Source organism: Chiroxiphia lanceolata, chromosome 3 (assembly GCF_009829145.1).
Source record: "Chiroxiphia lanceolata isolate bChiLan1 chromosome 3, bChiLan1.pri, whole genome shotgun sequence".
NCBI classification, from domain to species: Eukaryota; Metazoa; Chordata; class Aves; order Passeriformes; family Pipridae; genus Chiroxiphia; species Chiroxiphia lanceolata.
The window spans coordinates 71,612,199-71,636,200 of NC_045639.1; the positions used below are offsets into that span (position 1 = coordinate 71,612,199).

A 24,002-nucleotide genomic window follows, 5' to 3' on the forward strand; every position below is an offset into this window, starting at 1 on the left:
TGTTACCATTGTATATTCAAAGTTGTAGACTGATTTTTTTTTTACTTGGGTGATATTTGACATTTGTGTAGAAAGTGGGAGTGATATGAAAACAGCATAGAACACTAAAATAAATGCAGCCTCCTTCAGCAAAATACTAAGAAATATTATTTATTACAAAGCGATGCAAGTGCAGTCTCTGAGTACTGGCCTTGTCCTTGTAATGTTTCATCAGGATCCTGGAAGGCAATCTCAACTTTGAGGGCTGACCAAGCTTTCTGAAATAGTGCCATGGGTAGAGAGCTAAGTCATTTCTGAAAAAGATCAGTTTGAAAATTATATCTTCAGTTTCTCTATGCACCTGGTCTTCCATGGTAAAGCAGGGAAAATCAGTCCATCCTACCTATCAGTAAAGATTAACTTACTGAAAATAGAAAAATACGTCAGATGTTACGAAAGTGGCATGTGAGTAGGCACCTGTCAATGTTAGCCTTATAGAAACAGTTAGATATCTGCAAAGGCTATTCATGAATAATTAAGCTCATTCTCAGATTTCATCTTCAGAGAGTTCATAATTTTTCAGGACTGTTTCTTGTCAATGTTCTTTAGTGGTAATTACAAAAAAAGGTTAGTGCTTGCAGCAGGTCCTAGAAAAAAGACTTTAAAATGAAATAGATCAATAGAATAATTAAGTGGTATTTAGTCTTCTTCTCCCCCACTCATACATTGCACTGATACTTAGGGCAATGACAGCAATTTCTGGTTGTAAGAAAAGAAGCTTGAGATGAGTTAAATTCTCGTATCTTTATTAAGATTGAAATATGCCCTAAAAGGGCTTCAAAATGTTGTTAATTCAATAGCACACTCAGTCTGGTAGTACTAGACTGCATGGAAATGTGATGTTTGTTTAGTGAGTTTGGTCATAAAAGCCACTGCCAGTGGTTTAGGAAATGTGCATGCTTTCAGTGTAAAGAATGCATTACTGTATTTGCTGATGTCTCTTCTTGACAACAGCATGATCGTTCCGTTTACACCAAGCAGAACCAGTTTTGAAAGATTTCCTGCGTCATCTCTGATCAATCAATGATTTCTATGTTTATCAGTCAGATGCATTAGGAAATCTTGATTTTGAATGAAATAAATTTAGTGGTGATGAAGAGCAGGATTCAGAAATGCTCTACACGACAAGTGCAAAGGTTGCACAGAGAAGAGCAGTAGTCTCCTAAAGTTCTTCTATGCCATAATTTGTCTTAGGGTCTCACTTTCAATGCAGAAAGGGAAAAATTGTCTTCTTTATTTTCAGTTAGGGTGCTAGTTCAGTGCAGGTTCAGCTGAAGTCTTTTACCAGGTTCAAAGCATGTTAGTTCTAGTCCTAATCCTTCATTGCTCCAATCCAGTCTTGCTGAGGCAGTGGAAATGGAGCAACATACCTTCCTTTCATCAGGCTGTTTGTAAATGTAACTGTGCTTGAAGACCAAACGTATTAGAATATTTTGCTGACTTGCTTACAAAAATTATTTCCTCCTTTGGTATTCCATTTGCCTTCCCTCATTTCTTAAGGCATATTACAAACTCCCCACTACCACCCTTCCCTCCTGTGGTATGTACTAGAAAAGGGGAATTTGATTTTCAAGAAAAACATGCAGAGTGGAAGAAATACACTTGGCACTTGCAATGTCTCAGTATATAATCTGGGGACAAAACAAAGAGTATTTTTGTTTAAGAATAGTGTGTTTCACTGAGTTCCTCCCCCAAGAGAGATACTAGGAGGTGTAATCTCCCCTCTCTTTGGCTGAAGATAGTACAGCTTCTTTGCTTGCTCTGTGAGGAAGTCCCTTCTGACAGAATGTGCTGTGGTCCTGCTGGGCTGCCCTTAGATGAGATGGTCTCATGGCAAAGAGGTGCAGCAGTGTTGGTTACAACACAGGGTGAATGTTTTTTTCTTGGCTTAGAGGGTGATTCTGTCAGATGGGTGCTTTATGACCCAAATCAAACAGGAATGAGCAGAGCTGCATTTGTTCCCATCTGAGAATGTTTAAGCACATTCTCTGTGGCAGACTTTGGGATGCGTTATCACTTTAACTGCATAGTCGGTGTTTCACATAACCCTTGTGGCTTTTATATGTTCCTCACACTCACCATGTTCATGCTACTAAGAGTGCTCTGAGAACCTTGTGATCAGTTTAAGATTCAAGACTGGGATGAGAAATAAAGAAACACAAATTTCTCCTTGAGCCCTTGGAAGCCAACACTTCTGGAGAGGCACCAGGTCTACCCTAAAGTCTCCCAAAGACAGTCTTTGCCCTGTTGTAATGGGCAGTCCTCTCAGGGACAGCTATTCCTCCTAAATATATTCTCTGACTTGTTCTGTAACCAAGCAAGTGGAGTCCAGCGCTTTTCCCACCTCCACTTGTCTGCAAGCAGGCAAGCTGGTGTCCCTGGGAGCAGGTAGATTGACTCAGAGATGATGCTTCTCCCTGAAGGAATTTTTGAGGTATTTTGTGCTCTCCCTGAGGCAGGCTGTATTGCCAAAGTCCATATTGTCAGTGTGGTTGTAAAGCATAGGGAACAGACACAAATATAACCCTAAATATAGGAAGGAATTTATATTTATATTTAAATATAAATGGAAGACCTGGAAGGAAATGTAGTTTACAGTTCAGTTCAGCGATGTGGACATCCCTCTGTCTGTGGCATCCCTGACTGGGGCTTCAATAGAGAATTTTGGTTTTTATCTGTTTAAATACTGTGAAGTTAGATGTTTTCTTCTCGAAAAGAAATTGTTTTACATAAAATACATTTATTTTACATGCTGTGAGAAAAAAGCACAGCACAAACTTTGAAACACAATTGTACTTTTGCCCCCCTGTTTCTCAAGTTAATAATTGTCAAAGTGCTATGACTAGAATATCCTTTTAAAGTAGTATCTTCCCAGTGTAAGTGATGCCATTTTTCTTCACGGCTTGTCCTGTCCACTCCTCTGGGGTAAGTCTTAATTTTCATCACTGAACAAAATTCTACACTTTGTGTATGAACAAGAACGTAACATAATGGCACCTCCTTCTAACCCCAGTTGCAGTGACCATCTGGAGACCTCCCTGTTCAACTTTGGATGAACTTCAGCTAAAGTATGAGAGCCAGTTGGGCTCCATACAAGCTGTTCCAAGCCTCATTGTTGTTATTAGCAGTTTGTCTTAGTGACAAGGCTGCATTTTGCCTATTGAAGGTTTGGTTTTAGTGATTCAGCGTGTTTCCATTGTTCACAATTGAGAGTGGATCATTCAGGCTCTTGCATTTCCAGTGCTGTGGATACAATAGCTCATTATCCTAGGGTAGCTTTTTTGTTGGGGTTTTTATGGGGGTTTTGGATAGATGCACAATAGATGCAAGCTCTTTTCAGGGGCAAGTTCTTTTCTTGATATCCTTGCACAGTGTTTATTGCAATGGGCCTCTGTTCGTTTTTAGCTTTCCAAGCAAGCCAATCATGGATTACAGCGAGGGCCAAACCTCCAAGTTTTTGTTAAGGCTGGTTGCAGCATCTCAACCTGTATTTGCTGTTGTCAATAGATGGGCGCATCATCACAATTCATCAAGGCACAGGTGAGGCTTACAGAGGCCATACAGGAGAAACTGGATTTTATTTTGCTCTAATTCCATTAGCAGCAATGGCTTGGAAAATGATTGCAATGAGGGTAAAGCTATGGTGATAAGGAAAGTTATTTGAAGGACACATTCTTTGTTTCTGATGACACGAAACTGAGAGTTACTGTCAAAACAGTGGAGAGTTGGACTCTACAGGAAAAACTGGAAAACTCCGATAATTTGAATAGCAGTGACGAGAAGGAGTGCAGGGTCATGAACCTAGAGGCTTAATAATGAGTTCTCAGCTCATACGGGAAATGCTTATCCATTGAAAGTAAAAGAGGCAGAGCAAGTCCTGAGTGCATTGGTTAATCATAAATTGACTCTGAGCTATTGGTATGGTGTAATGTGGCTCAGTAAAACACAAGTGTGATTCCAGAGTGTTCTGCAGAAGAATTTTTCAGGAGTGACAGGGAAATATTAAAGCTGTTGTACTTGTAAAACTGCACCTGGAATTCCATTTACAATTCTTGTCACCTATGTTGGAAGATGTGGATTCAGCTGGAGCAGGTGCGGTGAACGGCTACAGAGATTAGCACAGGACACTCTAATACACTGGAGTAAACTGTTCGAGCAGAATAAAGGCCAAGGAACAATGCAACTGTACTCTATAAATACGAGAGTGAACTAAACACAAGGAGTGAGAAGGCACATTTAAACAAAAGAACAATAATGCCTTGAGTAAATAGGTGTGTGTGTGGCTTGGCCATAGTTTAAGTTTCTAAACAAAAGATTCTGGAATATTAATAGGAGGAAGAAATCAAAAATACTCCTTAGACAGATTTTAATAAGTTTATGGACATGACTATGAAATAGTTATCTATGAAGAGAAATCAAGCCCACGAGGTCCCTTTTGCAGTGTGTTCCTAGGCTTCCTGAAGTATTTAGTTAATAACATGTTTTGGTTTTGGTCTTCGTTAAGCGTGTATTTTGTGTGTCTGTGCCAGGTACTATATGTGCCTGAGTAGCACTCACTTTGGCACTAAAAGCTTGCAAATGCAAGTCTTAAACGCTCTGGTCTTGGACTAAATCAAGCAGACTCTCTGTTCTCAAAGCTACCCACCTTCAAAGAATGCAACTTAGGAACATGAAGTCAGGGCCTCTCCTTTGTCAGAATACTTCTGATGATCCTTGTGGGTCCCGTCCACCTCAGAATATTCTGTGATTCTCTGTGCTTCCTCAAACCCATGTCCTTTATCTCTTCAATCTTCCTCTCTCAAGTCTCTGGCTTCTCAAGTGAGTTACCAGCTTCTATGACACTTAATACTTCCCCTCTTTTGTGTGTTTTTTACCTCCTAGTGTTTCAAGCTTGCCTAGACAACCTTTCTGTGCTTCTCCGTGTCACTTCCCAAGCTGAAACGTCCCCTCCTGGGTGGCACAGTGAAGTGCCTAGGGTTTTTATTCCATATGCTGCAGTGCAGGCATTTGTCTCCCCTTTGGGATCGATGTTAGCAGATAGCAGTTGCCCCACTTCACAGTACAGGCAGGTGCCCAGTTGCTGCCAGCCAGTACTGAACACCTACTACCTCTGCTCCCTCCCCCTTATCACAGCCTCTTACACACTCCTGTCCTTTAAGACAGTCTGTCCTCTGCCCTGTAACTCCAAGCCCCTTTCCTCTCCCACTGTAATGCACCATCCCCTGAAGAGAGGCCTCTAACCCAGGAGTCTCTGTTGCTGCCCCAGGAGTCTGAGCTGACACATGACAGCAACGTGTGCACCATACGCCACAATCAGTGCAGCAAGGCAGGACACACAAATCCATACACCACGGGCTGTGACACACAAAGAACAGTCTCTTTAGCTGAAAAAGATTCAGTTCCTAGCTCTTTGAAGTCCATTTCATCACATATTGTGCCACAGCATTGGCTTGTGACTCTCTACAGCACTTAGACCCTTATTGTGTGGGTATCAGACCATAGCATGGGCTATAAAATGCCACTTAGGGCCCGGCAAAGCCCCCTGGATGGGTTCCTGCTGCTTTCCCTGAGTGCCCTGCTCCCCTGATCTAAAGACACCTTTTATTGCTGTTCAACAGTGAGTACATGAAGATGCCTGTGCTGGGTGGGAAAAAAATCCTTTCTTCTGCTTACAAAGGAAGGTTAGCATGGAATCGCTTAATTGCGTCTGGACATTAGTAAATCGAAGGTGTGGTGAGCTAATTAAGAACTTGAGAGTATTTTTCATTTGCTGCCTCTTTCTAACATTCCTGTAACCGAATATCTTCTTTTTTATTTTAGAGAGAGACTGAAAAATAACAAAATTAGATAAATCTCTTTTGCTTCTCTGACTTTTTTGCTGATTTCCTTGCCCTCTCTAGTGGCATTATGGGCATCAATTTAACATGAAGTATGACTGCTATGTAACCCCAGCAGAGATTTTTAGATATGCTGTGCACACCTCTTCCTTCCTTTTCAGTTGCCCATTTGTATGTGAGTCCAGTGGTACTGCTCTCAGTATTCTGGGGGGCAGAGCTGAGGGGAAGGCCCGTGGGACACCCCAGCTAGGCTACAAAGCCCATTCCCTATTGCAGCTTTACAGATAGATTAGTTCCTAGGTGAATCATAAAAGTGACGGAGAAGTGACCAGAACTATGTAAGGAGAAGCTACAATGAAGTTGCAGTTACTACAAGTGCCTAATGCCTAAAAACTGAGAAATGGGGGAATAGAGAAGTAGCAGCAGTCAGGTTAAATTTTGCTTTGAATTTCTCCTTATTTTGAGTGCCCTTGAGGAGGCTGAGGGAAAAACATGTATGTGGAAACAACATAAATTGCAATATCAAATTGCAATTGTATTTAAAATCATCTTAAGCAAAACCTCTTGATAATTTTCTTCTCAAAAATTACTTTTCCACTATACAATGTTCTTACAGTTTCTCATTACCTTAAGAAAAAACAATTTGCACCTAAGAGCAGATTGCTTGTTTGCTAAAGCTCTAGCTTTTGTTTCCTTCAGGAAACACTGGAATTATCTGGGCTCACTGTGTGCTAAGGTTACACCTTACCCCCTGCTGTGGCTTGTGCTGCAATGTCATGAAACTTCCAACTCTATTATTTCAGTGAATCGTTTTTCAAGGCAGCTGTACAAAATGTGTGTATAGGCAGGTGTTTTGTTTTTTGTTTGTTTGTTTTTAATATACCCAGACCTTCCTGCTCCTTGGAATTCCTTTACTTCTGTAACAAGGAGTTTTAAGAGTCTAATTATCTGGCATAGAAACTTTTCTGTTCATAACTCCAGAGACATGACCGTGCACTGGGAGCAGCTGCACAAAGCCCTGCTCTAATATACCCCTCACAAGCACTTACACTTACAGGTAAGCTGGGGTGTTAAGCTCCTTCAGGAACTGCTGAGGGGCTGAGAGTGAACTACTTTGAACAGTTTTTCTAATATGAAAAGAGCAGAAGTCTCTTAGCTATTCTCTTGCACAACATAAGGAACTCTTGCTTACATCCTGAAGCTGCTTGACTATGCTGGTTCCTAAGTTCTTACCTCGGGTTTGGTGAAGTTCCAGCCTTAGAAAATGGAGGGAAGAAAGAGCATTAAGCATACGGTCCCCAAAAATGCAAACCAGCTAGGAGTGGGAGCAGGGTAGAACTGTTGTTGGGGCTGCTTTGAAATATGATAGCCCAGAAATTTAAGTATTTACCCAGGAGTTTGGTTTTCGAGTCTCTATTACCTTTAATTCAAAGATGGGTCTCAACTACTAACAGAAAGACCATGAAGAATGGATGTCTGTTTGTCTGGTTTGTACCTTCTCCACTGCGTATTTCACTGCAGTTATTGTACGTTCAGAAATCTGCCAGGAGAAGAAATTCTGAAGGACCTGTCTCAGAGCAATCAATTGCTATTATCATCTGAATACTTGTTTAGAGGATTCTGGAGACTGAAATCAGAGCCCTGCTTTAAAAAAAAGTAGTTCAGATATAGGAACAGTTCCCCTTCACCTACCCCTCCTCTAGCTGCTTGGGAAAAAAGGAGTGGGATCTTTGCCTTGATCCAGTTTTTCCATCAGATTTCTCTTTGTATCAGAGAAGTTTTAAGAGAAAGACTGCCAAGCATAAGCACAATTCTCTGCTTGTTCTCTTTTGTCAGTAACACTCCAAGCTGCTCCATGTCCATCCAGGAATGCTCTCCACAGCCACAATTTTATCTCAAACTCTGGGAAAAAGACTTACTTTCAGAAACAGCAAGTGGTAGGTCTTGGTTTGGGACGTGACTACAGATCAAAGAGCAGCTATTGCAAGTATATATCCATGTATATCAACTTGGATAATGGATAACCTCACCAAGAGCTCTGGTCAGCAAGCTGCTATAAGACAAGATGCATGATTACAGCATATCTAAATTACTGAACAAGACAACAGCGAAAAAAGTCTGTTGAGATCTTCAATTCATCATCACCCACTGACAGAAAAGCAATTTCCCTGAAGACTGTTCTGTGGAAAAATTCAGATAGAATCTGGCTGAAAACAGACTGTATCTTGATTTTTAGTGTTGAAGAATTTAATTTCACTTTTAGAATTTTTGTCATGTAGGATTTTTAATTGTGTACCATTTTAATCATGTTGGAAAGGTATTGATATAACTCACCTTGGGGTATGGAAAATTCACCAATTGTGCAATTTTTAGAAATAAGGTTGTTATTGTTTTATATGGGTGGCAATATAGGCTATGACAAGACATAATTCAGGAAGATTCCATATGTTTCCATATAGGACCATATCTCAGTCATTTTCCCCACCCTACACTATTTACATCTGTGCATGCTGTAGACTACAACTGAAAATGAATCTGATGCAAAAACAAATCCACAAGCTTCATCCATCATATTTTTCTAACTTTCAAGAAATGGAAACTGCAACATTCAAAACAGGTTATTAGCTGTTCAGTAAGTCTTCCAGTCTACAACTTGATCATTTGGAAATTCAGTTCAAATTACTATTCTGTTGAATGACTGCCCATGAAGGAATAGGTAGTAGTACTCTTATGGAGAGCTACACTGAGACGATCTCTTTCTTAGTAAGTATTAATTTCAAGTGCTGATTATAAAGAACACTGATGAAAAAAGAAGAAAACAACTACTCAAGACCACTAGGCATCTTTTCCCAGAAGAAATCTGGAATTCATCATTTTTACATGGATGTAACCAGAGTAATCTGCATGATTTGTAAACCTGGAGGTTATTTTCACCTCCTGCATGAGTTAGCTAGAAGTAGGGAATATTTTTATGTTTTTAAATGAACTAATATTTCCACATCTTGAAATTTTGATAAAATAGGGATCTAAATGCAGGCCTGATTTACTTTTCTCACAGTGACCTTAATAAGCATCACACAAAAGATGTGTAGATGTGGCACTAGGGACACGGCTGAGTGGTGGACTTTGCAGTGCTGAGTTGGACTCAATGATCTTAAAAGTCTTTTCCAACCTAAACGATGCTATGATTCTTTGTTATTCCCTTGTTTCCTTTTGTATTTAACTCTTGGTGAACAGATCCTTAATACATTTGCTCCAACAAAGCTTGTCTGGTTGTTGCCATTACAAAAGTCTACACTCCAGAAGGAAACCAAACCCTTTGGCAACCATGAAATTTTCACACAAAAGCTCAGGTTAGTTCTTTAATGGGCCAGATACCTTACATGCACTCTGGGGATGGAAAAAAAATCAGTTCCACAGGTATAAGATAATTTCAACTTGGTGTTTTTAATATCATTTAGAAATGGTTCTTAATAACATAAACATGTTTACTTAATGATTCACTTTGCCTTAATTACAGGGTACTAAGGTGTCGGGATTCCATCCTGCATTATTGCATAAGGTCTTCTTAAAACAGATTATTATTTCTGCAAAGGATAATTAACTGCAAGAATACATTTTCAGACCATCCCCACAGCTTTCTTGCTTTAGCTGACTAGCAAGTCCTGTGTTATGAAAAAGAAGCAGACTTCCTATGCTGAAAAACATCACGGTCATGCCTCTTTACTTCTTCTAGCTGGATCATTGGGAATTGTACTTGTTTTTCAAACCATTTGGCTACTGTGAGAAGCTGCTGCTCCTGGAATGAACGTCCTATGAACTGAAGCCCAACTGGCAAGCCTCTCTCTGAAAGAGCTGTAGGGACATTTATGGCTGGCAGTCCTGAAGGAAAAAAAGATACACATACAAAGACTTACTACTAAACAGTAGTTGGAGTAATTTTTGTAACAATTTTAAGAGAACCAGAAGAAAAATTATGTAGCGGAGAACAACTAGCTAAAATAATTTGAGTCAGTGAACTAAGGATACTGCTAGGTGATCACAAGAAATTAATTAGACTGATTTAAGGAGCCATCATCTCTGAAAAGATAATCAGTTCTCCTTAGAAAGAGATTCAAGTTTTGTCTCCAGAACTTGAACGGATTCATTTTACCTGCAGCCCACACTCAGCTCCAGAGTGCCCTACTTTAAAATCTAGTCTTACATTTTCAAGCATTTAATAAACCATCCTTACACTTGGTTATCACTGTAAGAATTACAACATGGGAGTGAAATATCTTGATTCTAAAGAAGAGGTGAAATAGCTAAAGGGACCAGACATTAAAAATTACTAGGCAGGGGAAAATATAGTTTAATTCCTGTCCCTACTCACCAGCCATGTTTGCAGCCTGTGTCAGGATGTCATTTTGTGCGCTGCGGGTTCTGTTGTCTTCTTTGATGAATTCCTTATATGGTGCTGCATCACTCAGAGTGGTAGGAGTGAGTAAAACATCAACACCGCTCCTGAAAACCTTCACAAAGTCATTGGCAATGAGACGTCTGACTTTCTGTGCCTTGACAAAGTACTTCTCATAGTTCCTAGAAAGAAATATGGACATGAGGGCATGACACTTTAATTCCAAAAATGCAGAACCTAATTTCTTAGGTACTGTAGAAAAGACAAGCCCAGTATTCCTTTTGGATAAAATTTTGACTCACACTGGTACTTAAGTTTTTGATATACCGTGTGCTTAGTCACCATACATGGTGTTTATGCTCTCATAGCAGCAAAGTTGTCAGAGAAGGAAGAGATGAGGGCATTCAGCTAAAGAAAAGTGAAGGGAAAACAAAACCCTTACAAATCAAAACAACCGTTACAAAATCAAAACAATACTTTTATGACCATTTGGAAACTAAACTGTATATTAAATTTCATAGAATCAGAATATCCTGAGCTGGAAGGGACCCTTAGGATTATCTAGTCCAACTCCTGGCCCCATACAGGACAACCCAAAAATGTGTCTGAAAACGTTGTCCAAATGCTTCTTGAACTCTGCCAGGCTTGATGCTGTGATCACTTCCCTGGGGAGCCTGTTCTAGTGCTCAACCACCCTCTTGATGAAAAAGGGGGAAGAAAGGGGGGGGAAGAAAGGGGGGGGAAGAAAGGGGGGGGGAGAAAGGGGGGGGGAGAAAGGGGGGGGGAGAAAGGGGGGGGGAGAAAGGGGGGGGGAGAAAGGGGGGGGGAGAAAGGGGGCGGGAGAAAGGGGGGGGAAGAAAGGGGGGGGAAGAAAGGGGGGGGAAGAAAGGGGGGGGAAGAAAGGGGGGGGAAGAAGAAAAAAAAGGAAAAAGAAAGAAAAAAGGGGGGGAAAAAAAAGATAAGGATGTGTTAACAACTGCTACATGACAGTGTTTATAAATAAAAGAACTTAAACTGCCCAAATGCTACTTGTTAATCTAAAGATTTAAGATTCTGAAAAAAATGCAGTGAAAATGGTTATAATCAATAATAAACAGCAGATTCAAGTTAAGTAGTTATATCATGGGAATTAGATCTTCTTCTACAATAATTTGTGAAATCAGCCTAGCTGTTAACTTCAGAAAGTCCCTAAGTGCCACACCCACACATCTTTTAAATATCTCCAGGGATGGTGACTCCACCATTTCACTGGGCAGCCTGTTCTAATGCTTGACAACTCTTTCAGGGAAGAAATTTTTCCTAATATCCAATCTATATCTCCCCTGGTGCAACACAGGGTTGTTTCCTCTTGTCCTTTCACTTGTTACCTGGAGAAGAGACTGATCCCCACCTTGCTACAACCTCCTTTCAGGTAGTTGTAGAGAGAGTGATAAGGTCCCTCCTTTTCTCCAGGCTAAACAACCCCAGTTCCCTCCTCAACTTCTTGTAAGACTTGTGTTCCAGATCCTTCACTAGCTCCATTGACCTCATCTGGACTCACTCCAGCACCTTGATGTCCTTATTGTAGTGAGTGGCTCAAAACTGAACACAGGATTCGTGGTGCGGCCTCACCAGTGCCAAGTACAAGGGAAAAATCACTGCCCTTGTCCTGCTGGCCACACTATTCCTGACACAAGCCAGGATGCCACTGGTTTTCTTGGCCACCTGGGCACACTGCTGGCTCATGTTCAGCTGCTGTTGACCAGCACTACCAGGTCCTTTTCCGCCAAGCAGCTTTCCAGCCACTCTTCCCTTAGCCTGTAGCACTGCAGGGGGTTGTTGGGAGCCAAGGGCAGGACCCAGCACTTGGCCTTGTTGAACCTCTTACAGTTGGACTTGGCCCATTGATCCAGTTTGTCCAGATCCCTCTGCAAAGCTGTCCTACCCTCCAGCAGATCAACACTCCCACCCAACTTGGTGTTGTCTGCAAACTTGCTGAGGGAGGACTCGATCCCCTTGTCCATGTCATCTCTAAAGATGTTAAACAGAGCTTCCTGAGCAATCACTTAGTTATTTTAAAGATTTCAAAAGCAAGATAAATATAAATTGTAAAAGGTAACATTTGCAGGAGACACAGATGGGTTTTCCTTACTACTTATGAATGCTTACTACTTCAGAATGCTTTCTGAACCCTGTGCTCTTCAAAAGTAATTTACTGTGGACAGGAACACAACTCTCCTGTTCAGTCTCAGTGGGAGTCAATTGTATATTCCTTCACCAAAGAGTTAACTATGTGAATTTTAAAGTAGCCTTAGGAAAGCTGATCTGGGCAGTCGTAAGCAGGAGCACCCTTGGCAGGAATATCGTCATTCCATAAAAGCTGGTTGTCACAGATTAACTGACAACATTCCTGTCTCTGAGAGCAATTAAGAAGTCACATCTGATGAATACTCATGCTGACAGAGCTCCTTCAAAGCAAGTGCACTACAGAGACTGATTACAGGATTAATATTTTTGTTAGTATCTGAACAAATTCAGACAGAGAAAAACAGCACTTTTACTAACACAATTTGGGCCTGTTGGTAAGTACTGAAAGCCAAAAATGTAAAACAGATCCACGGACCAGCTTCTATTTGTGAGCTGGATAAAACTCTATCTTCTGTAAAGACATCAGTTCAGTACCTTTGCCAGCGACTCTCTTTCCCTACACACTGAGGCAAAGAGGTACAGTTAATTTAATTGATGTATCTTTGGCTTTCTCTAGAAGACCGTGTTAGAATGTAGTAGCAGTTTTTCTGTGCAGTTTTAATGAGATCGACAACTACAGAACTTTAAACACAACAACAGTAATGGCTTCAGTATGACTTCAATGTCATACCACAGGGTAGAGATTTTTGCTTAATTTAACTAATGGAAGCCAATAATACTCTGGTAGGGAAAAAATTATCACTAAGTTGTTTTACTTATTTAATTTAGGAGGCTCACTGTTAAGACTCAGGGAAAACATTTTCATTTATTATTAACAGTTCACTACATATTGTATAGCTAAAGCAATAATAAAAATGCAAGGAGCCACTAGTCAAGAATAATTTTTTTTCCATGTCACGATGAACCATTTGCTTAAAAATTTACCAACTTGGCAAATTTGAATTTCAAGAGGTTCTGCTTACTGTTTCAACAAGAAATAGTTTCCTGATAGAATTCTTCCTCTTACAACATCATTAAAACCTTCTCGTCGTGTTGCAGCATACATGCTTTCTGTGGACTCGTTCATGTCAGAACGGTGTCCTGAAAAGAAAAAGCATTTTGGATATTAATACTTCTTGTAGTCCTTAGGATTTGACAACATTAGGTAATGTTATACATAGTGATCCAATAGGCCACTGTTTGCTGCCGTCTGACACGCTACTATTCTGGAAAAACAACAGAACACGTTCCTGTTTTATTAGAGAAATACTAAACCAGATTTTGAGCCCACTCACATGTCTAGTAGCAGTGAAACATATTAAAATATGCACTTACATATTTTTTTTTCTGGACCAGGTTTTTTGCTCTATTCCATTGTGGAGAAATAACACCAGGCATAGAACCACGAAAAGTACATCTATAAAAACTAACACTTTTTCACGGCATCCAGCAATGTTTCTGTTGTCTCAGAAAAAAGTTTTTTCAAAGGTCTTACCATATTCCAGTCCATCAAACCTGGCCATATTTGATGCCACTTCTGCTGTGCACAGCACGTGATAGCAGACAATTGAGTAACGAGTGTGTGGTAGACTCACTTCAACCACTTTAGCACCTGCATTCTGAAAGAGGTCAGCAGCCTTTGACCAGAGAGCCAGAATTTCACCAGACAGCTCTGGTACATGATATTCCTTAGAGGAAAAACAAGAAGGGGAGTGATTTTACATGCTGGTTTACTTCTAATAGAGACCAAAATGCAAATAATCCTTGCTAAAAATACATCGAAACCATTATCTTACCACAATATGACTTAAAGTGCTTATTAAAAGCTTTTTGCATCTACTAAATATTATACAATCAAGCAGTATTAAATTAACAGGATTCAGTCTTCTTAAGAGTATTATGTTCATCTTGGTAGGATCAACCTACATATCGCAATCATGGAATTTCAGCAGTTTCTCCTGAAGGACATTATTCCCTTATTTGTCTGTTCACTGAGACTGTACTGAACTGCTCTGCAGTCATGAGTAGAAATTCATCAGGTCGAAATCCTGAAACTAGGGTTGCTGTGAGTAGGAAAGATAAAAAGAAATTATGGCCACCATGTATCAGTGGCAACTGACACGCCTCAGTGAAACAAAGCAAGCAACCCCCACCAAAGAGTAACTACAATCAAGGAGTTGGGAGAAGACGTAAATAAGCTACGTTGCTGTTAAAGAGCTAAGTTAAAGATATGCCATTAAAATTCTCTATTTTTGCTTCAGTTCTAACCCACAAAAAGAGACATAGTACTGTCTGATTTCTGAGTAGCTACGACTCATGTTTCATGTATGCATGCATCTGTTTAGGACAATCTGTAGCAGCAGAGAACATCTGTCCAAAGGTTATAAATAATTAATCAATACCACCCTTTTAGATTTATCAAAATCTAAACAGTATGCAGCTAATTAATTTTCTAAGTATATAATTTTTGCACTTCACAGATCCTGAATAATTGGTCAGTGGACATCCCTGCTTACCTAATTAAATCTTTGGGTATGTCTGTTCTAGCACAGGTTCAATAGCTGAGAATCAAACCGGTAGATGTTATTCACATTGTCACTTTGAAGGCAGAGCCTTTATTAAATTAAAAATAGGCTGGAGTCCCAAATGTTGTTCCTAAATTGTAAGGACCCTTATAGTTACAAACATCATTCAATTGCATACAACCAATGCCAGATTACAGCTGTCTTTCCATCCTTACTAGAGCTCTACAAGTCACAGCTCCTTATGCCATTCAATTGCCTTTAAAATTCTGCTTTGTATTAACACAGTGCCATTTAGACAAGTATCTCAAAGCACTGCACAAACCTGTACCAACCTCACTGTGTGAGAAGGCACCAAGAGCAACTTGTTTGAGGTTACAGAGGTTACTAATGAAAGAGCAACAGAGAGAAACAAGAACTGAAGTTCCCCATTTCCCCTGAACTTCCCGACAGTGCTTCCCACAATGACAAAATGTTTTAGATGACACATTAGCATATGCTTACTCCAAATTGCCATAAGAGGCAACAGAACAAATACTGCTTTTTTCCAGGAGCTGCTTGTATTGTCTTCACAGTTTTAAATCATGAGAGATTGGGAGGTGGTGAGCAAGACACAAATATTTTTTTTAGGTGTCCTATTTGTTGTTCCTGTCCACAACTCTTGACAGGATTTAAATGTTACCTTGGGAATTCCTATTGAGAGCTTGCTGACATCAGTCAAATTGGGTAGTTCAAATGGCTTAAAGTTGTCCTGAATTGTGGTAGAGTCTTTAGGATCATGTCCAGCAAGTGAACCTGAAATACGACATGACATATGAAGAAAAGGAAAACGCACATTAGTTACCCAGAATTCAGTTTGTTTTGAGACAATGTTGTAAACAAAGACATATGACAAAGTAATACCTAACACAACTGCTGCGTCATCCACACATCTGGTTAGGATTCCTGGTACATCCATGGAGTTCACTAGAGGAATGAGACCATGGCGAGAGATCAGTCCATATGTTGGCTTTAAACCTACTACACCACAGTGAGCAGCAGGGTTTCGGGTAGATCCTCCTGTGTCTGACCCTAAGGCTCTATGGTTTTAAAAGGATCATCATTAGTAAAATAATTCAGAACATTTCCAAATAATAAGAATGTGTGTCTTTAAGATGTATGGAGTTAAAACTCTGTGAATTCTTCCAGATTAGAAGTCATAAACACACAGCCTAAATTTCAGTCTGTTCCCTATTCTATTTTTTATCTGTTCTTTGATTTTTATTAGGGTCTCTGAATTAGCCATCAGGAGAGCCCAAGTCTCTTCACAAAGCAGAGGCAAACAGGTAGAATTCAGACCATCTGAAGATGGCCCCAAATACCTTCTCCTGCCTTCTCTGTTGATCTGTTCCAATACTGTGGACTCCAAAAGATACATCTCATGTGATCTAGAGCACAATTTTCAACACTGACGTCTTAGTTATTCAGTAGCCAATGCACTATGAATCAGCATCTTCCAGTATACAAATGAATAGTGACACTTCTTACCCCTAACAAGAAGGTATACTTTGGAAAGTCTAGGATGCTTTTCCTGTTTCCAAACCTACAAAGCATAGCATCAGAGCTCCCAGTTTACAATAGCTTAGGTACAATTAGGATGCGGTGGTTTTTTATTATTTTTTGGATTTGACTTCCTTTTTGTTCACAGCTGAAACCTTCTTCTTTCTAAATTGAAATTTTTATTTCAAAAATTGTAATGGAATTGGAAATTCATATTAAAATGAAACGTGCTCTTCTCTTGTTTTTTAGTAAATTTAACTCAAGCACCATTAAAAAAATAGAGCAGCTTTCATTCAAACATTTGCCAAAACCAAATTAAACTAAAGAAGTAGCTACAATTTTTACTGAAGTGAGTATATGACTTTTCCCATAGGCATCTGTTTCTGAAATGGCTGAACCAATTCAATTGACTTTGCTGAAGTGGAACTTTTTTTCAAAGCTTATGTGTTGATATAAAACATCCTCAATTTTGTAGCATTTTTGTACATCCAAATCTCAAATTGAAAAGACAAAGACTGGCAGCGTTCCCAATGCTTGAAAGACATTAATAGAGTGGATATACAATAGGTTATGGGCTATAAAATAGCTGGACAAAAAATCTCCCTGATCTGACAACGTGCTGAGCAGCGCAAAATGGGAGTTCAGTACGGCCAGCAATGCAAGAAAAGGTGCCAGACCCTATCAGGATCATGACAAGCAGTTCTTGGGAATGGCTGCACCAAGTTCAGTTTCAACAGTAGTAAAATGTTGAGTAGATTATATCCTAGCAAAGGGCAATGAGATGTATAATTTAAAAAAAATAATTTAAAAAGCTAAAAAAAGTAATCAACATTAGCAAAAAAATTTTAACAATAACATAGATGATTGTAATGTAGTCTATGGGTAAACAAGGACAAAGCAATTAAAGAGCATTCTCAAACACCTTCCAAATAAGAGCACATTTGAAATAATATTCTATAAAACATGCTCAAACATGTAGTTCTAGAAATTTCATAAAATGCAAGGTGTAAAATTTTAAGGATCAGTTTTCTTTTAATGGTCAGATGGGGAAGATAGTATAGACAACTGATTTGCTAAATAGCGTGTTGCTATTCCATACAGTTAATAATTACCATTAAAAAAAAGTCCAACTTCCTTTAGGAAAAATACCCACGAAACAACCCAAAACACACACCTGCCAAAAAAAACTCAAACACTGAAACAGATAAGTTTTTAAGTATCTGTGTAGTAAGTACTGTGTACCCTTTTGTTAAATCAGAGATTTGACAGCTTTTAAATCCCAAAGCTCATGTATTGTTATGTAACTATGCTATAAAAACAAAGGAGGGGAGGAGCAATTATTATACTGTTACAAATTAAGGGATCTCCTAATTTGCTGAACTACATTTTAAGCATGTCTGTGTAAGACACTTACTAAGGAAGAGAATGTGTCACAAACCTCGTAAGACTTTTAAGAGATTAGGTGGGAATAAGAATAAAACTGTCACTCCTTTACTATTATATCTCACACAGTGCAAAGTGGTCATATCAGTACACTGAATAATGCTTGAAGTGAATAAGCCTAAATTCGCCTGCATGGATTAATTCTGGCTTCATGACATGCCACAAATAACCTAGGGATGCTGAAATAAAATCTTGCATGCCAGTGCCAATAACCCTCCCATTTCATACTAGCTTATGAGAAAACATCAATTATAAGACCTTCTAACATATTTTGAGACATTTATTGAAAAACAATTCTAAAAGCTTCTTACGCAAAACACGTGAAAGACGACACAGCAGCCGCGCTGCCTCCTGAGCTCCCTCCTGTTATTACCCAGTTAGACTCTTTGTCCTCAGAATGGGATTTTGGGACAGATTTTTCCTTGTATTGTCTTGAATAACTCCAGGGATTTCTGACTGGTCCAAATACTCCATCCGTACTCCCAGATCTAAGACAGAAAGGACAAATACAGACAGAAGTGACAGATGACACAGAGTATTTACCAATTTTATTCTTTTTTCATCCAATTCCTCATCCTTCATTCTAGCAAATTGAATTTCAACACAAAAGAACATAATCACGAAGATATAAAACTGATTTAAGCTATGTAAAAGTAAAGGTGCACATCTGCTTCAAAACAAAGGCATTCTGTTTTTCTACCCTTGCATTTGATGCAAGACCACAGTTGTGGGGAAAACCATTCTGCTAGAGGTGGGGAACAAGCCCCATAACAGCAGGAACAAGCTCTTCTCTGTAAATGACACACTGTTACTCACTCTGTAGCCCTCTGCTGAGGCCATGAGTCGCTGGTTCAGAGCGCTAGACTGGCTTCTCAGAAACTGGCTTCAGTCACCTTGTGGTCACTTAAGTGTGAGCTGCTACCAGAAGCAGGGGCAGAGGGTACTTGCCTCCTTCCTCACAACCTCCACCCCATGTTCCCCGACTCCAAGGTGCCCATGTTACTAGCCAAATCAGCAGACAGAGCAGGCAGATGGCAGCAGTTGAGAACTAACCTCATTGAGACATCATTACTTTAGAGCTGGATCTGCTCCCTGATCAAGCTCATGGTGCAGCTATGCTGGTATTAGCATAAGAGACCATGCAAACACTCAGACCAGAAATGAGAAGCCAGTGTTGGGATAAGCCTTTTCAGGAGAATCCTGTGCTTTAATGAGCTTAGACAAGTTGCAATATTGCATAATCAGATTTTTGCCATGCTTTTTGCCTGCTCTTCCTGAGGAATATCTCTTTTATATAGAAATTACTTTATTCAAAACAATAGAGTCAAAGTATTTCCACCCCATCCATATGAATTCCCAATCAAACCTCTGTCTTCAGTTTAAGCAAAATAAAAATAAAACCAAAACACAGCATTTAATTGTTTCTCACAGGTAACCAAGTCCCAGATATTCCCTTCCAGACCCAGCAGTTGGTGTGACAGAGATACTCGTCCCTAATGGGCTGATTCTGTCCTCTGCTACAGCTTGGCTGCCTTCACTGATTTGCTGGAGAATCAATTTTTAAGAGCATTTTTCAATGTGCTCCTGACAAAAAGTCACGAGCATTAGTGTAGGTAACTTAAAAGTGTTGCTCTAATTAGCTTTTTTGCAGCAAATCAGGGACTACTCATACTAATTACTGCAGTGGCTGACTGGCAGAGGCAGTGGCTGCCACTGGGGGTATGATAATAATTAGCTATGGGCAAAAACCACCAGCAAGGAGGGAGAAAAAGGTAACAAATAACTGTGTTGTTACCAATTCTACAAACACACTACTGGATCTGGAAGAAGGCTGCTTTTCCTTGGCCTTCTGCAAAGGCTGGACCACTTCCTCCCTCTCAAGTACAGCTACAGTTGAACACTATGTTCGTAAACCTCAGTGTCTGAATCATTTACACAACAGTATAAATGCTCAGGGAGAAGTTCATGCAACTCTATATACTCTTCACAGGTAAGTACTCATTATTGTGCAGCCTCACAGAAACAGGAATTAAGGATTACAGGTACACTGGAACAGATGGTGTGTATTCCTTTTTATGTACAATCACACATTAAAAATAATAAACACTCACCCCATTGCAAATTCATCTAGGTTTGTTTTGCCTAAAAGCACAGCTCCCTGATCCAGTAATTTCTGAACTACTGTAGCATTGTAAGGAGAAATATAACCTGAAAACAATCAGAACAATTGAGTGATTTATGAGATACAAATTATTTTTACAAGTAGTCACTCTGAACATTTCAGAATTGTCATTATCTCTGCATAAGAACTGTCAGTTCACAGTGACAGCTGTCAGTTCACAGTGACAGCATTTTGCTTCAAGGTAAAATGAATAATTTTCAAAATTTAACAAAAGTAAACCAAACACTGTTTAGTTTGCAACATCATTTCTTTTCCTCCACAAATTACAATCCAGTAATTCTGGATTATACATGCCTAGAGTGTGGAGCTAAGACTTCACATAAACAAGACAGCACAAGGGTAGCAAATTACTGCATTCAGCGAATTTGCAGGAACTGTCTAAAATGAGAAGAAATGAGAAACAGCTCTTTACAGGAAAGTGCTAATCTATCCTAAATTGTCTCCCATTACCATGAGATAAAGGAGCATATGGTTAACCACAGGGTGAAATACTAACTGGCTATACTGTGGTCAAACATGTGCACCCTTTGCCACTTAGACCTCACATAACATAGGATGAGAATCATGACAGTGACATGAGATCTCAGGTAATAACCAACTAATTTTGCGAATATTGACAGGGGTTTCTCCACCCCCACCTTCAACAGGAACAAGGACATCACTCCTAATACTCACTGCAATCAATCACAACAGGTCTGATAATGTGCTTTAATGAAAAGCATCTCAGGTAATATAACACTTTTTAAAATAGCCAAGTCATGTTTTGTTTCTACTGCTACTAAAAATCCCATAATCAGATTAGGATTCTGCTCATTTACTTGCGTTATCTTCCACAAAACCTTATAGAGTTTTACTTTATGTAGAATAAAATAGATATAAGTAATATTTTCTACTTTTGCTTTTACAATAAAAAAAACACTGTAATGCCTTGAAAATGTTCATGACATTATTAATAGAAACAATGAGTTTAGGAAATTTAAAAAAAAAACCATTATACAACATGTTTGTATGTCAAGATTGTTAATGGCTAGTCTTCCTATAGCCATATGAAAAAACTACTTAAGTCAACAATTATCGACAGAACAACAACAGCAACAAAAAAAGGACTATCTTTGGATTTTGCCAGGCAGAACAGTACTGACTGCTGTCCTCTAGACCTAAAAGTAATGTGAAGCAAAACGTGAATTTTAGAACAATTCTATTTTAGTATATATGTTATAATAAAAACTGCGTTGTTAAAAGCATGTAGTTAATAAATAAAGAGATAATGTCCTTAGAAGAATAAAAAGATGCATCTGTGATACCAGATGAACTTGGCCGGTGAAATTTGCTAAGTGTATTTCCTCAAATGAGTCCAGCTCATTTTTTGAAAATATTTAGATATCGGGAAGACCCCTCTCCATAAACCATCTAAAGAGTAAAAGTTCTGAAAGGAGATCTGATTTTACTCTAAAAGCTTTACTGTACCTCTTAGCATGTTTGATGCACATGTTGTCTCAATGCCAGCTGTATTAAAGTTGTCTTTTACTGCAATAGGAATGCCATCTAGAACACCCAGCGGCTGACCTGCATTAGGAATGATTGCAAAGACAACACAGATTAAAGCAAAGTGTGCTATATGTATAGTTTTCTCATCAATTACAGTTTACTTTACATGTCCTTGTGGGTGGTTTTTGGAAGCAAGAGTGCTATCCACTTGGCATTTGATGGTTGTCTGTTACATTTCCAAGAACCATCTTCCATTCCAACTCTGGCATTCAGCATTCATTCTGCCCAGACCAGACCTGGCTCTGCAGATGTGTCTAAGATGTGCAAGACAGGCAGCTGCTTCCATAGACGTTAGCTATCCCACAGGTGAGCATAGCTCTTCCAATGTGACCATGCAGTGCTTATTTCAGCCATGGGTGCTGCTAAAACTATCACTAGGCTGGGAGCCATAAACTCTGACTACCTAGCATACGCAGTAGAGATCACCTAAAAAATTACTAAAGCAGAGGAAATCTTTCCTAAGTGACTGATTATCAATCATCCAGCAAAAAAAAAAAAATAAAAAAAATAAAAAAAAAAATTTGAAAGGCCTATGTCAGGAATCAAAAATGTCTTAAGCTGCTACAGGGCAGCAAGTGTCACCCAGGAAGGAAAAAGGTACCCTATTAGGTGAAAATTTACCTTTCCTGTCTTTTTTGAAATGCAAGGGAAAATGAGGATGGTCAGCCTCTAAATGCTGCAGATAACAGAACTGAAAGCTGTTCTGTTCACCAATTAATAACTGCAACTAACGAAGCTGCTTTATTTTAATTTCCCTTCTTAATTAACCTGATAGGCTGAGCCAGGTGTTTGCCTACCCCTGTCAACGGGCCTGTGAAGGACCACTGCATCTGCCTGTTTGTGGTACCTGCTGCTGGCTACACATCCAAAATAAACTGCTGAGGGAAGAAAGAGGCGCCCAGCAGCAGTGCTGTCAGAGAGGCACAGAGCCTGTTTAACCTGCAGTGCCTCATTTGGTCCAGGTTTTGCCTCTCATTTCTGAACTAAATACTCTCCTGAGTGCCAAGTGTACACTCACATAAACCTCAACCACAACTCTCATCCCCCACTAGTCAAACAAGCAGCACAGACACAGCAAAAGTGCTTCATCTAACACAAAGAACTCCTCCGCAGCACCCTTTTAAGGACTGATATGAGTTACAGAGACACACCTCTTTTGTATCTTTCCTCTGATGCTTCGGCCTGCTTCAAAGCCGTTTCTTCTGCTATGGTAATATAGGCATTAAGAAACTTGGTGCCTTTGATGAGCGATAGGCATTGCTGGCAGAGCTCCGTGGGAGTGACACGACCTTCCTTCAATGCTGCTGACACCTGAAAGTGCCACGGAAAATAGTTGGGAAGAAAGGAAACACTCCAACACCACCTTTTAAGTGCTAATGAGCCAAGCATTTCTTTATTGTGGCCAGAGAGACATAGCAAATCATCCCAGCCACATATGTCCCTTTCGAGACTATTCACATGTATTTATACACTTTAGCAAAAAAAAGAAATGAACATTCATTGGTTCTAAATTACACAATTCTCTTAATTTAATTAGTATTCTATCCTTAACCGGCTACTTTGGTCCGTATTCTTCGCTTCACTTATCATTCTTGCTTAAGACAGAGAGTCTCCGACTTCCAGGCTATAATGCTTTTGTTAATGCCCTCTGTCTTCTGGTTACTCCAACATGTCTTAGAAGGACCATAAATTTAAGATCCCAGATGACCAACCTTCAACTCCCTCAAGCTTTTTTTATTGAAGCATATCAGAGCTAGTCCAGAGAAACTCAAAGCTTCGGTGATTTAAAGATCAAACCAACAACAGTGTGTAAGGAAAAAAAACCGGAACCTAGCTACCTGCTACCACTAATTAATATTTTAGGAAAGTTACGTAATTTCCAACAAAAGCGTAACCCCCCTTTCAGGACAGACAGGTGACAGAGCCGGCGCGGGGGCGGTATGGGGATAAAGTGCGATCCCCGTTGAGGAAAGGAGCTCACGGAATGCTCCCAAGAGACCCGCCGCGGCTGAATCCCCGCCGCCCCGGAGAACAGGGGCGCGAGGGGACCCAGGTCACCTGAGTGAGCCTGCCCCGCTCTTCGGCCTGCCCCGCTCCTCAGCACCCCCTCCCCACGCCTCGGCACCCCCCGCCGGGCGGACTATCCCACCCTCACCTGGCGGAGAGAGGCGCGCAACATGACTGCCCGTATCCCGCCACCTCCTCACGCCCGCCCGGTCGTCACGACCCTTTCCCCGGCGCGCCGTCCGCACGCCGCCATCTTGCCGCAACACGCAGCGGCGCCATTGGCAGGTCCGTCAAGAAGGCGACCGCCCATTGGCTGCGGTGCC

At 40.1% G+C, this 24,002-nt stretch overlaps 1 protein-coding gene and 1 long non-coding RNA gene across 2 annotated transcripts; one reads left to right on the forward strand and one right to left on the reverse strand.

Moving 5' to 3' along the window:
• The first annotated feature begins 2,917 nt into the window (after positions 1-2,917).
• Positions 2,918-8,154, forward strand: LOC116784132. The gene is made up of 3 exons (XR_004355967.1): positions 2,918-2,964; positions 3,445-3,579; positions 7,713-8,154. It is a non-coding gene; the product is annotated as an uncharacterized LOC116784132 (long non-coding RNA).
• Positions 8,155-9,303: 1,149 nt separating this feature from the next.
• On the reverse strand, positions 9,304-23,968 carry QRSL1 (glutaminyl-tRNA amidotransferase subunit QRSL1). The gene is made up of 11 exons (XM_032682374.1): positions 23,828-23,968; positions 22,824-22,983; positions 21,592-21,690; positions 20,054-20,150; positions 18,254-18,430; positions 15,864-16,039; positions 15,643-15,755; positions 13,934-14,126; positions 13,422-13,539; positions 10,249-10,454; positions 9,304-9,758 (listed from the first exon to the last, which is right to left on the reverse strand). Exons 1-11 carry the CDS (start codon positions 23,849-23,851, stop codon positions 9,547-9,549), a joined length of 1,575 nt encoding a protein of 524 aa, XP_032538265.1. The 5' UTR covers positions 23,852-23,968; the 3' UTR covers positions 9,304-9,546.
• Between the last annotated feature and the right edge of the window lie 34 nt (positions 23,969-24,002).

Bases quoted from the DNA above. Each gene is read 5' to 3' on its own strand.
- QRSL1 (XM_032682374.1), bottom strand. From the start codon at position 23,851: ATGTTGCGCGCCTCTCTCCGCCAG. The intron at 22,984-23,827 runs GTGAGGGTGGGA...TGGCACTTTCAG, and splicing joins TGCGCGCCTCTCTCCGCCAG to GTGTCAGCAGCATTGAAGGA. The intron at 13,540-13,933 runs GTAAGACCTTTG...TTTTCTTTTCAG, and splicing joins GTTTGATGGACTGGAATATG to GACACCGTTCTGACATGAAC.